Source organism: Maniola hyperantus, chromosome 8, assembly GCF_902806685.2.
Source record: "Maniola hyperantus chromosome 8, iAphHyp1.2, whole genome shotgun sequence".
Classification (NCBI taxonomy): Eukaryota; Metazoa; Arthropoda; class Insecta; order Lepidoptera; family Nymphalidae; genus Maniola; species Maniola hyperantus.
The window spans coordinates 14,523,032-14,536,028 of NC_048543.1; the positions used below are offsets into that span (position 1 = coordinate 14,523,032).

At 35.9% G+C, this 12,997-nt stretch overlaps 2 protein-coding genes across 4 annotated transcripts; one reads left to right on the forward strand and one right to left on the reverse strand.

The window, feature by feature from the left end:
- The first annotated feature begins 17 nt into the window (after positions 1 to 17).
- On the forward strand, positions 18 to 3,252 carry LOC117984205 (acylglycerol kinase, mitochondrial-like). Of its 2 annotated transcripts, none has more exons than XM_034970821.2 (4): positions 18 to 260; positions 936 to 1,116; positions 1,650 to 1,767; positions 2,406 to 3,252. In XM_034970821.2, the coding sequence occupies exons 1-4, from the start codon at positions 151 to 153 to the stop codon at positions 3,245 to 3,247; spliced, it is 1,251 nt and encodes a 416-aa protein (XP_034826712.1). In that variant the 5' UTR covers positions 18 to 150; the 3' UTR covers positions 3,248 to 3,252. The 2 variants fall into 2 exon arrangements, with proteins under 2 accessions (XP_034826712.1, XP_069356466.1); XM_069500365.1 differs by having other exon boundaries at positions 179 to 319.
- Positions 3,253 to 3,702: 450 nt separating this feature from the next.
- On the reverse strand, positions 3,703 to 12,595 carry LOC117984204 (probable methyltransferase TARBP1). 2 transcript variants are annotated; one of them, XM_034970820.2, is made up of 7 exons: positions 9,673 to 12,595; positions 9,014 to 9,073; positions 7,980 to 8,310; positions 6,757 to 7,452; positions 5,683 to 5,834; positions 4,863 to 5,033; positions 3,703 to 3,893 (listed from the first exon to the last, which is right to left on the reverse strand). In XM_034970820.2, exons 1-7 carry the CDS (start codon positions 12,369 to 12,371, stop codon positions 3,746 to 3,748), a joined length of 4,257 nt encoding a protein of 1,418 aa, XP_034826711.1. In that variant the 5' UTR covers positions 12,372 to 12,595; the 3' UTR covers positions 3,703 to 3,745. The 2 variants fall into 2 exon arrangements, with proteins under 2 accessions (XP_034826711.1, XP_069356465.1); XM_069500364.1 differs by lacking the exons at positions 9,014 to 9,073; positions 9,673 to 12,595 and having other exon boundaries at positions 8,008 to 8,114.
- Positions 12,596 to 12,997: the final 402 nt, after the last annotated feature.

Sequence of the window (12,997 nt, forward strand, 5' to 3'; positions counted from 1 at the left end):
ACGATTTGAAAGGCCTTAAAGGTCTGTTTTCCAGGGCCGTAAAATAAATTTTAAAATAAAAAAAAGTGATAAACAGCTGATCCGATACAAAAGCAAAATAACCTAAATTACTTTTCAAACGAATTTGCTGATATTAACTTTAATAAAACAATGGAGAGATTTAGCAAACTCGGCATAACTTTACGTAATAATTGGAAGAAATCCGTCTTTGGAGCTGTTGTCCTGTTATACGGAGCTGCTACAGCCAAAGAAAAATACGAGTAAGAGATAAAAATAATAATTTACTTGAATGAATACAACGAAAGAATCTTTTTTATTGGTGAGTGGTGACAAAACATTCTCAAATTGGCCTCAGTCCAATTTTATCAAAATTAGTTTGATTGTTTTTATAGCTCGAGGGGTTGTAAAGCCAAAGCGGCAATGGGTAGGGTTCATAGTTCGAAAAACCGATAGACGTTGGGGGTCACAAGGTGATAGAATTGCGACCTCGCACCCGGAAGCGCCACGTTAAAAGACCTCCCACTAGGTGGACAGACTACATCAAACAAATTTTAAAGACCCGCTAGATTCGAGTGACGCAAGATTATGGCGCGTGGAAGTCCCTACAAAAGACCTATGTGTCCAGCAGTGGACGTCTGTCGGTTGATAATAATGATTTTATTTAAGTTTTTCGGCATCAACCGGTACCACTAGGCTATCGCAGCTTTTCTTAAGCACTAGGCTATCACAGCCTTTCTTAACCACTAGGCTATCACAGGTTTTCTTAACCTCTAGACCATCACAGCTTTTCTTAACCACTAGGCTATCACAGCTTTCCTTAACCACTAGGCTATCACAGCTTTTCTTAACTACTAGGCTATCATTGTTTTATAATTAAAGTGCACCAACAATAATATTAAAAGGTTTTTATTTAAATTTGCACTTCTTGTTTCCAGAATAAACATCCTGATGCGTGCAGCATGTAAGGAAGCAGTCAAATATGGTGACACACTTATACCAATGGAGAGAAACCCCACCCTGGTCACTGTTATACTTAACCCTGTGGCAAATAAACGGAAAGCGAAGAAGGATTTTGAGAAATACTGTGAACCATTGCTGCATCTTGCTGGATTGCAGGTGAATAAATGTTATTTACATTATAACTACCAACATTGTTTGCTATGGAACATTAAAAAGTGAAGTTTAGAAATTTTTTCCATAGATAAAATTTATATTTCCTCCTTTGTGGGGCACAGCCAGCAACTCTAACATAGAAATACTACAGCAATATCAAAACTCAGTCTTTCGCACAGTACTCAATGCCCCGTGGTTTACTAAAACAATTGAAATACACGAATATCTTGCAATGCCCACAATCAGAGAAGAAATATTTATGCTAAGAAACACAAGGCCAGGCTTGAAGTCCAATCAAATAGTCTGGCAGTGTCACTTACCACATGCAGCAGAGTTAGTAGGCTGAAAAGAGCCACAATAGAAAAACTGTTTTGTGCACATTAAGGCCATCAAAAGAATTATGAGAAGAGTTTCTCGATGGAGTGACCTTCTCCGAACCCTAAATCTCATTAAAGTCCATTCAATGACTGATTGCAGATAGCTTTGAAATATTTTAAAAAAAATCCTCCTTTAATTGGAACTTCTCAATCTTCCAGGTGGATGTTATCCAGACAACATCAGAAGGGCATGCTAAGGAGATAGTGGAGACGCTGCGCGGTACTGAGGCTATTATTGTCGCAGGCGGTGATGGTACATTATCCGAAACTGTTACAGGTAAGATAAGAGCTAGCGTACCATTTACCACGTAAATTTCCGTACGTTTTTTTATACAAAATCTGTGAACTATAGAACTGCATATATGAGCGTGCACTCCGGAATTAATTCCGCATCAGAGTTTAGATGATTTAAATTCAAATTTAACGATGTTAAAACGCACCACAACTCGCCGCCACGCAGTGCGCTCTCTCTCTTGCAGTCTGCGATTGGACTGCTGGCATCTTGCAAAACTGGAAGTTGGATGTTTTCAATTTTGATCACACATGACCCACCCAGTTAACAACTTGACTTGACCTATACCTAGGCTACACATCTCTCCAATAACGAAAAGTGTGAATAAATGACGTGAATTCAGAGGGTTCATCTGCCTTAAGAGGTGTTCCACAAGGCTCAATCTTGGGTCCCTTTTTATTTTTGGTGTATAATAATGACGAATTTACAAACGACATTAGTATAGTGCGCGCAAAAGAACTAGTCCAATCTGAATTTGCAACGAGGTGGTTTGGGCAGGTCATAGACAGAATAAATGATTAAATACACAAGCCCGGCTGAGATTTGTTTTTGTACAATGCCTCATGTTCAGATTGGACTACTTGTTATACGCGCACTATAACCCATCTTTTCGATTCCACCAGGCTTACTCCGACGTAACGATGAAGCTAACAGATTCCCACTGGGCATACTTCCACTCGGTCGAACCAACAGTCTCGGGAACAGTCTTTTCCAAGGTGGTGAAGGCGTAAACAGAGTCAAGCAACTAATACAAGCATGCATGGCTATTATAGAGAATAATACAACTTGGAAAAACGTTATGAAAATCGAGCCTTTGCCAAAAGAAAACGAAATTCCAAATAAGCCGATTTATGCCCTATCATCTATAGAATGGGGAGCATTCCGTGACACTATAGCCAAAAAAGACAAATACTGGATCTATGGACCATTGCGTGAATATGTATCCTACATTTTTAACGGTTACAAAGATTCTTTATCTTGGAACTGTAGTGGTACTTTAAAGTATACCCCGCCTTGTGCTGGATGCAGTAATTGTTTACAAAAGAAACAGGAAATTAAAAGGAAATGGGCATTCTTCATGCCTGCAACACAAGCGGCTCAACAGATTGATCTGACGAATATTGTTAACCCCGAATGTGCGATGACTAACGAACTATGCTTCAAAACGTGTGATTTTAAACTAAAACCGAAAGTCAATGATGGTTTACCAATGTTAAGTGTTGGTTTGGGGAAAAATAAGTACAGTTATATAGAATTTGTCTCAGATGGATGGAGACGAATTAAGGGCGGTGATACAACACCAGAAGCTGTTAAAGCAAGGACGGTGGAACTGCAGCCGTTGGAAACCAACCCTGACTTGGTATTAGCGATTGACCATGAAGAATTTGATGTGAAACCCGTGAAAATAACTCTGTTACCGAATATGGTTAAGTTTTTCTGTAAGTCTGAAGTAAAAGATGTATAAACATATCCATGTGTTTTTATTTATGTGAAACTAGATGTTAAAAATCCCGTAGGAAGTCTTTGGTTTTCCAGGAGGATAAAAGTAGAGTATGTCTTTCCACAGAATATAAGCTAACTCTGTACCAAATTTCATCAAAATCTGTTAAACTGTTGGGCCGTGAAAAGCTAGCAGACAGACAGACACACTTTCGCATTTATAATATAAGTATGGAAGTATGGACTAGCTTATGCTCAGAACTTCATCCGCGTGGACTATATAAGTTTCAAGACCCTATTTTACACCCTTAGGGGTTGAATTTTCAAAAATCCTTTCTTAGTGGACGACTTCGTTATAATAGCTATGAAATTCGCCATTTCGGATTTTTATAATTTGTTGTTGTTATAACGGCAATAGAAATAGACGCTCGGTGAAAATTTGCCCGCCATGAAAATTTAAAACTTTAGTAAAACAAAATATTTATAAATGAAAACAATTTATTTAAAAAAAAAAATATATGATTCACAACACATTCTGTCTCGCATACTCCCATATGAAGATAGCGGCCGTGACGTGCACGTTCAGTGAGCGGATGACTCCTTGCTGCGGTATCTCCACGCAGTGATCCATCAACGGCAGGAGATCGCACGGAACTCCTTCTTTTTCATTCCTGAGGATAGATTGCACGAGTTAGTACTATCTCATCGGCAAGAATCTAAAGACATAACCTTAAATGCGCAGAACTCTGTTGAACATTTGGTCTTATTAACGGGTCGCGACGGGTACATAATATTATAACCGTGATTAGTTGGTCGTCATAAATCACGTCTTAGGCTGAGATCTATAGAGCGCACTTTGACGTTGCTCAGACTTAAGATTGAGTTAAAACGAGACAGATTTATGTGAGAAATATAGCTCTGTCTCGTTTTAACTTTGTCTTAAGTCTAAGCTACAGATTTATGTGAGAAATATAGCTCTGTCTCGTTTTAACTCTGTCTTAAGTCTAAGCTTAGTCAGGGTGTGCTCTATAGATCTCACCCGTACTCTAGCCTCCCGCCAGCCGTGAAGTCAGCCAATGCACACTTGGCGCACTTGGCCAACATGTAGACTACTACCCTCTAACAAATAAACCTGGAATAGCGGTGGAATAGTTATACTCTGTTTTGTCTTTCTCTGTCATCAGTAATTTGACATTTGAAGGAAAAAGACAAAACAGAGTATAACTATTCCACCGCTATTCCAGGTTTATTTGTTAGAGGGATAGAGCCTAGACCCCATTCTAAGAGGAGATCCAATCTTAACCGGCAGAAAATATTGTACCTCAACCTTTAGAAAGAGGTTTCGGCTTTGTAGAGCGTTGTCTCTCACTCATATCTATGTGACGTTTTGTCTTTCTAAAGGTCGATGTACAGTATTTCCTGTCGGGTACTGTAGTAAGGTTGGCTATGGGTTGTTGATGATAATGTACAGTATGTGGCAGAAAATAATGTACATCGACCTTTAGAAGATGATAGCGGATTTGTAGAGCATTGTTTCTGTCGTTGAGACTGACAAAACGTCATAAAGCCGAAATGTTATTCTAAAGGCCGATGTACATTATTTTTTGCCTCGTACTGTAAAACCGTTACTGTTAACTTACCCCACCAATAGCAGAGTTTTGTTGGGGAACTTGAAGTTTTGCAGCTTGGTGCTGCTCGACGTCTGTTCAGCCGCCACCACGGAGTAGCCGACAGCCTTCTTCATCGTCAGGTACTCCTTGAGCTGTGCCGGCCGCACCTCCTCCACGGGCACCCATCGCTCGGCCGACACGCTGCAACATTGGCGGCCATTACTAACAAATCGAATGACATACAATCGATTGTTTTCGATTATTACATAGCGCGCGGGTCTGGAACGATAAATCGAATGCAATACGCAGTGGGGATCCACAGGCAAAGCTGATCACAGAGGGCACCACAAGAGGTCCGGCCTTGTTTTGTTTAGAATTGTGATATCGATACTTTTTACGATTGTTTCGTGAATTATTATGTAAAGATGTACGATACCTGGAAAGCTCAAACAATTAAAATTATGGCGTTTGACAGCTCAGTATAGCCGGTTCCACAGATGATATACTACCTCTATGGCCAGTTCGCTTAAACGCAACCTGCCGGGATAAATTGGCAGTGTGGATCCCCATTGATTTAGATATTCGATTTTGATTCGTTGTTTTTGAGAAGACAAATAAGTCGACAATCGATTTTTTATTATTAATTATTTTATCAACATACAAAATAAATTAAATATTAGGTAGCACGCATTGCAAAAAAATCATAGGTTTGACTCTCAATGCGTACGTCTGCGCATTAATTAAATGTCTGTCATAAAAAATTCAATTTTCAAATGTTCGATTCATTCGATTGTTTTTTGCAACAATCGAACATCGCGCCAACATTGGGGGTGTGGACTGTGGTACTAACCTTAATCCTTGAAACTGTTTGTCCTGCAAATGCCTGAGACTGTCCACGACGTAGGTGCGCACGCCGAACACCTCGCTGGTGCGCGCCATGCCTCCCAAGTTGGGCAGCTTGGCGATGAGAGACGCCACCACTATCAGCTCTGTTTTGTTGCTCTACAAACACGGTTACTTTTTAGTCGTCTTACAAAAGCGAACCTATTTACCTATTGTGGCTAATTCTGTTGTACACATTCAAAACAAAACTGACAGTCTTTTATAAATGCGAAAGTGTGTTGTTTGTTAGTTTGTCCTTCAATCATGCTGCAACGTATAATTCCCGCAAATTGCTACTGCGCTGGAACCATGTCTCTTTTTTTAAAAAGAATATTAGCCATGTTAAATGACCAATATTCCCCTTTCCTCTCCAACTAAGCGTCAGGCTTGTGCTAGGAGTAGGTACGACAATAGTGCAACGGGCGGGGTTTGAACCGTCGACCTTTCGGTTTTCAGTCCACTCCTTTACCATTGAGGCTCATTAATATCGAAATGACGTCAGCCGAAATAAAAATATACCATCAACTCGAAACTTCAGTCTAGCGCTGACGTCACTAAAATGGCGGCCACGCGTATTATCAATTTGCGGAACTTATAGCAACGGATTGACCTGATTTTTTGCATGGATATAGAAGGCCTGGTGTGGCATAGGCTACTTTTTATCCCGGAAGAATAAAGAGCTCGTACGGGATTTTCTGAAACCTAAATCCACGCGAACAAAGTCTGGAGCATCAGCTAGTATATTTATAACATGCTTGCTAACTATGGGCTGAAATGAGGAAATTTTTAGGACCAATATAGCTCAACAGGTTGCAAAGCTGAAGTGGTGATAATCTGCATTTTATGTAATTTCATATAAGTCCCGCAAATTGCTAATGCGCGTGGCCGCCATTTTAGTGACGTCAGCACTAGACTGAAGTTTCGAGCTGATGGTATATTTTTATTTCGGCAGACGTCAAAATGACGTCATTTCGATGTTAATGAGAAATGGTTCCAGGGCAATAACAATTTGCGGGACTTGTAACTAAAGCAATTCACTTACTTTTTTCTCATTATTATACACATCAACATCACTGATATTCTTCCAAGGAACATATTTCTTCTGTATTGTCCCCGTTTCTTCTAAATTCTCAACTTCTTTGGTAATATTTTTATTTCTAGCCTTAAACTGAAGCGCATCTGAAGTTTTTCGACGTCTTTCTTTCCATTCATTGTGAAATTTATCATTTTCATCTAAATTAAGGCTGCCTTCAATATCATTAAGTATATTTCTTAGAAAACCATCTTGTACAATATCATTACTTAGAGCATTAACTAGTTGAGGCAAAACCCAATATATTTCACAGGGTGTAAGATCTTCGACTATATCAAAATTAACAACAAAATAATCATTTTTGAGTCTCTTAAAACTTTTGTCTTCAACTTTTGCTATTTCTTGTAATGTGCCATTTATGACTTTAATCATGTATGCATACTGTGAATTATCTAATTTATTCGTTGATATTTCATTTGCTCCAAAAAGCATCGAAGATAGATACTGCGCTTGCAATCGTATACTGAAAACTGGACCCATAATATGGGATAAGAGAAGATCCATCAAAAATTCATATTCTTCGCAGAGGCAAGTACCATCTTTTAATTTGTGTATCACAATCCAATACATTATTGTGAATTGTGATGAAAGGGGTATATTGTTTGATTTCAATTGATTTAGAACTTCTTCATTTATGATGGTTTCCTGAAATATTTTTGCTAAAGATTAAAAATCTTTCAAAATCAGCACAGAAAATAACGGATTATCATAAACTTGGTACAGCTTTGGAACTACAAAATAAATACTAACCAACTTTCTACTAAACTTGTATAATTATTAATTACACAATGCTTTGTCTTATTCTTTTGAATGTGAAATTACTGATGACAGAAAGAGAGAAATTCACCCGATAAACAACGTTTAGTAGGGTAACAGCCATAAATTTAATTTTTATTGACTTGAAGTTATGAAATATTGGAATACTTACCTACTTTAAAATAAATGAATTAGAATACATATGTATAGAGGATTAAAACCAATCTAAGGGCGTGTGTGTACTTATCTATGAAATTACGGATTCGTACGTTTGGAATGAGTACGTATTTTTGTATGACAGCCACTTCGAAGAATCACGGATAAGAACCGTATACGGGTGAGTGCATAAACACCCTAAATCTAGACATAATATTATGAAGTAGCAGACAAAAAGTGAGGCAAAAATCCAAACAAACCTTCAAATAAAAATAAAGCGATATGTACCATTCAAGGCATGTTCTTTCAAAAGGCTGATGTGGTATCCTGCCCAAGAATGCCATACACCACAGAGCTGTACTTTGAAAATTCACATTCCTAGATTTCAGTAAAATGAACAGCAGATTTTGAACGCAAGCCTGCAAAGTTCTTTGGAGATGTGAATTTGTGTGGTATCTTAGTTTGTTTTTGAACGATTCGTCTATCTTCTTAGTCATAAAATACGTTACGGAGTCCAGTACTTTCGGATCCGAAATTTTGCTCAGTATTGATACAGCCAAAAATTGTATGTGTGAGTTGAAATAGATAGTGCTGAAAATAAAAAAAGTTCCGTACCTCAAAAGGAAAAACGGATCCTATAAGGATCACTTTGTTGTCTGTCTGTCTGTCGGTCTGTCAAGAAACCTACAGGGTACTTCCCGTTGACCTAGAATCATGAAATTTGGCAGGTCTTATAGCTGACATTTGGGGAAAAATCTGAACACCAGTTTTTTTATAGTGTTTTACCTACACTTCAAGGAAATTTATGCATTTAAGAATTATTTAGAAATTTCCTCGAAGTCTAGGTAAAACAATATAAAAATAATAGTAAAAAGCAAATATGTCATTTCTCGTTCAAAGAGCTGCATTGTAATATGGGCCTTTGAAAGTAGTTTCGATAGCTGCAAAGTGTCGCTACTAGATGGCATCAACAGTCGCTTCAGTACTGAGTGAACATACATATCACAAATTTCGTCACTAGCAAGCGAACCGTAGCTTAGTGGTCAGAGCGTCAGGCGCGATCCAAGGAGACGCGGGTTCGATTCCTGCCGGTCCACAATTTTTGATATGCATTTAAAAACTATTTAATAAATCGAACCTTTAAAAAGAGCAACCGCCGAATTTCTTGTTGGTTCTTCTCTGAAGTGCGGGCATTTTGAACCAGTGGTAGATTCACTTGACGATTCAAAAGCGCTTATAAAAGTTTATTTGAATGAAAAAATCCTTCTGTTTCTAAGAAACTGTATTAACTTACTGTTTGTCTGCTCCATAAATTGGTTCTTGTAAAATTTCAAGTAACACATTTTCTACTATTCTGAAAAGCACAAAAATATAAAATTATTTCAGGTTTAATAAATAAGAACTTACTTATTATAAAATACTAGTCAATAATAATATACATAAATACCATTATATAAAGGAAATAGTAAAGGACCTATAGGAATACCTTGAGGCACACCAATACTTTTAAGGTTTAAAGGGTTCCCTACCTCAAAAGGAAAAAAGGAACAACAATCACTTTGTCGTCTGTCTATTCTGTCCATGTTCATGAACAAATATTAGTATTTTCAATTTGCAAAGTTAGATAACTATACCAAGTGGGGTATTACTTGTACATTCTTAAACAGATTTTTATAAATTTTTATGCATAACAGTGTGGCTAATTCCGTTGTACACAATCTCTAAACTAAACTAAAATGGCATGTCTAAATCTATTGCTATCCCGTTCATAATGTTGCTTGCGGAAAAGGATAGCACTTGATTTAGACCTGTTAATTTAGTTTAGTTTAGAGATTGTGTACAAGAGAATCGGCCCCAGTTTTTGATTTATTGTGAAAAATGTCGAACGTTTTACTAACTATTGGTTAAGTTCAGATCTAAATAGGTAATAAAATTACTTATGTTATTACTTACCTGTTTTCTTTCCTTGTAACTACTGGATTCAATAAAATTTCGCTTAAAACATAAACCATGACGTGACTATATTTAGAAATACTTATTTTGTTCAGTTGGTTAGCCAAAAGGTATAAAGGCATATTTTTAACAGATGCATACTCTATAATTTTACTACAGTACATTAGTACAATGTTGTTATACATTGACTTTTCTAACAATGTATCTTGCGTGATCAAATTCACAAACTCTTTCATACAAATTGTATATTGACTGTTCGATTTTAGTTCTTCAATCTCTGACCACACCCTGGTCAAAAATTGTATTACATCAAAAGTATTATTTTTATCATCTAGTATTTTAGGAAGTATTTTATTCATGATCCTAAGGATCCATTTTAAGCAACCATATCCTCCGCTTTCAATTACCACTTCAATAAAATCTAAAACATTATTTACTTGTGAATTATCTGTGTTCAATAAAATATTAACTATTTCACATGATTTTTCATAAAAAGCGTTTCTTAATCTTCCACTGTCCTCTTTATTTGGATTTCCAATAAATTTGATGTTTAGAATAATTTTCATAATATTTTTGATATCCAATAGTTCTTGCTTGTAGGTCTGCAACATCAGTGGAGATTTCAATGAATCACATAAAATGTAAATACTCAAAACCTTTTTGTCTACAATTGTGTTCTCATCTTGTAAACACAGTACAGTCGATTTGTACATTTCTGATATGATTTCTATATCATTTACATTTGATATTTCAGTCACTAGTTGATCCAAATTTTCAAACAAACATGTTATATCTTCAATATCAAAATTAACATCACTTATCATCATACTCATAATATATTGCAGCAATATTTTCAAATTCTTAGTTGCACTGTGATTTATTTTATCATAAATATCACCATGTTTCTGTAATGATTTATTGTATAAATGTACCACAAAAATAACATCTTTTAAACACTCTGACTTATCAGAGTATTGTCTTTTACTGATATCTTCAATTCTATGAAGAATTCCATCAAGAAATTCTAAAAAATCTATATCATTATGTTCTTCAAAGTATAATAAAGCAAAATCAATATTAGCTTGTGAAATTGATATAAGCTTTAAAAATTCAATCATGTCTACTTGGGGGATAACTATGTTTTTTTTAATCATATTTTCAAATGGATTCTCTACTAATAAATTCTTTGTTTTTTTGAGATAATCAAGTTGTAAGCAGGAGTAAACAGGAATGTATTTTCGCCAATTGAGGTTTTTACAACATTTTCCAATTAAATGTGATAAGTTTGTGTGTATACATTTTCTTATGATAACATTATTGCAAGGTATTTTAGACAGATCACTAATAAGGCCAATCAATACTGTTTGATCTTCAAGATTTAATGATCCATCAAAATGTGTTATGATTCTAGTTACATGGTACAATGGTACTGGTGACCATTTAACTAAAGGTAGAGTTTTTAAAATTCTCAACAATGTTGCATTCTCTTTGAGAACTTCATTCAAATTGTTCATAAGAGACTTATATTCATGATCAAATAGTACTATGTCATTAATAGCTCTCAATGTCGTCATAGCCTCGGATTCATTGTGTATACCATATTGAAGGTGATAATTCAAGCATTTCAATTTAACTTGTGTGTTGTCATGTTTCAGGCCAATATTAAATGCACAATTCAACCAGCAGCGGCCAATATCTGTTACAAGCTCAAATAATTTTAATGAGGGTAGTACAATATTACTCTGTTTTTCTTCTAAACTGTCTATCAGTATGAAGAAGTTGTCCCACATCTTCTTTAAATTTGCTTTATTTTTGTTATTCCACACAAATTGACTTTTGGATGTTACAATGACATTCTTTTTGTTGTTCATTACGTAATCTATTGCTCTTTTTGCTAAATATATTGATTGCTTTCTTGCAAATGTATCCTCAGAACTTAATCCAAGTAATACCAAATCCCAAAATTTATTTTCAGAAATTATATGAGATTCTATAGTAGCACCAGAGTCCACAGGCAAATAGTAATTAGACAAGCAGCATATAACTTTTAAAGCAACCATTCCTTTCTCATCCGTTAATTCTTTGAGAAAGTTCCATATTCTGTCAAGGATATTATACCCTTCTACAATTGAAAAGAACCGAGGCACAGTATTTGTTAAAAAATATACGAAAACTTTTTCATCTTTACAGCATACAATATGTTCTAAAGGTGTACTAAGAAATGGTAAAGACAATTTTGAATTACTTTTTTCGTTTGCATCCAAAATACTCCCACATATTTTCAGGTGCAGCAACGTTGTTTTAAGCTTCTCTACTTCAGTTTCGGAGCTTATAACATTTGTATGTGTGGGCAAATATATTTCTGTGAGTATTTGTTGGATCAAATGTTCAGATTTGAATTTAACAGTGCTTGGGTTTAGAGTAAGAACAGTGGTGATAATTTTACAAATGGCACCTACATTTTGGTCATTTATGTTAGCTAGGAGTTTGCCAACAAAGTGGTATTCAGCCTCATTGTCACATTCGCTGTTCTCACGAATGTTTATCAGTTGCTTATATTGTAGTAAATGTATGAAGTTATTTAGGTGCTGAGAGCTTAAGGTGCTTTTTCCCATCAAGTTTTTAGCTCTTATATCTATTACCTCCTCGTCCAAATCAAGTAAATCCATGAAGGAAAGAATTTCTTCGTCAGAATGCATATTGAGGTTGCCGGTAATTGCGTAGATATAACAGTTTCACGACACAAGATAGAATAACATTAAGTATGATAGTCACAAATAGTACTATAATAATTTTTATGGATATTGGATACTTTTCACCTAAATGTTTTTATTGCCGTTTTTTTAATGTAACAAAAAATAACCTAAAAGAACCGCCGTAGTTGGTTGTATTTGGTATTTATATAGCTACTGTGATAGCTACTTCGCTATTAATTGTTTTTTGTTTATCTCTTTCTATGGCTTTTGCGGATGTAAAGTTACGAGCAGCAAAATAATGATTATAATATTATACTCTGTGTTCAATCAATGGTCGTGTTCGTTTACTTCTCTTTATGCATACGTGCGCGATTCGTGCAGGTGTAAAAGGTTTTTTAGTTGCCACACTTTGATTTAATTTGAGATTATCTACCTACTCAGGCTTGAAAGAGATAGAACCCAGAGCCAGTAAGAAAAAAATCCCAGATGGTCTTCTCCATTTCCGAAGGCTCAAAAGCACTAGAACCCAGAGCCGTAAAACGAGTTAAATAAAAAATAAAAATCCATTTCCGACAGGCGACAACTAGCCAGTGTTACCAACTTAATGGTTGTAGCTCATTTTTGTCGAT

Bases quoted from the DNA above. Each gene is read 5' to 3' on its own strand.
- LOC117984205 (XM_034970821.2), top strand. From the start codon at position 151: ATGGAGAGATTTAGCAAACTCGGCATAACTTTACGTAATAATTGGAAG. The intron at 261-935 runs GTAAGAGATAAA...TCTTGTTTCCAG, and splicing joins ACAGCCAAAGAAAAATACGA to AATAAACATCCTGATGCGTG. The intron at 1,117-1,649 runs GTGAATAAATGT...TCAATCTTCCAG, and splicing joins TGCATCTTGCTGGATTGCAG to GTGGATGTTATCCAGACAAC.
- LOC117984204 (XM_034970820.2), bottom strand. From the start codon at position 12,371: ATGCATTCTGACGAAGAAATTCTTTCCTTCATGGATTTACTTGATTTG. The intron at 7,453-7,979 runs GTTTGTTTGGAT...AAAATATTTCAG, and splicing joins CGCTTTATTTTTATTTGAAG to GAAACCATCATAAATGAAGA. The intron at 3,894-4,862 runs GTAAGTTAACAG...ATCTATCCTCAG, and splicing joins AAAACTCTGCTATTGGTGGG to GAATGAAAAAGAAGGAGTTC.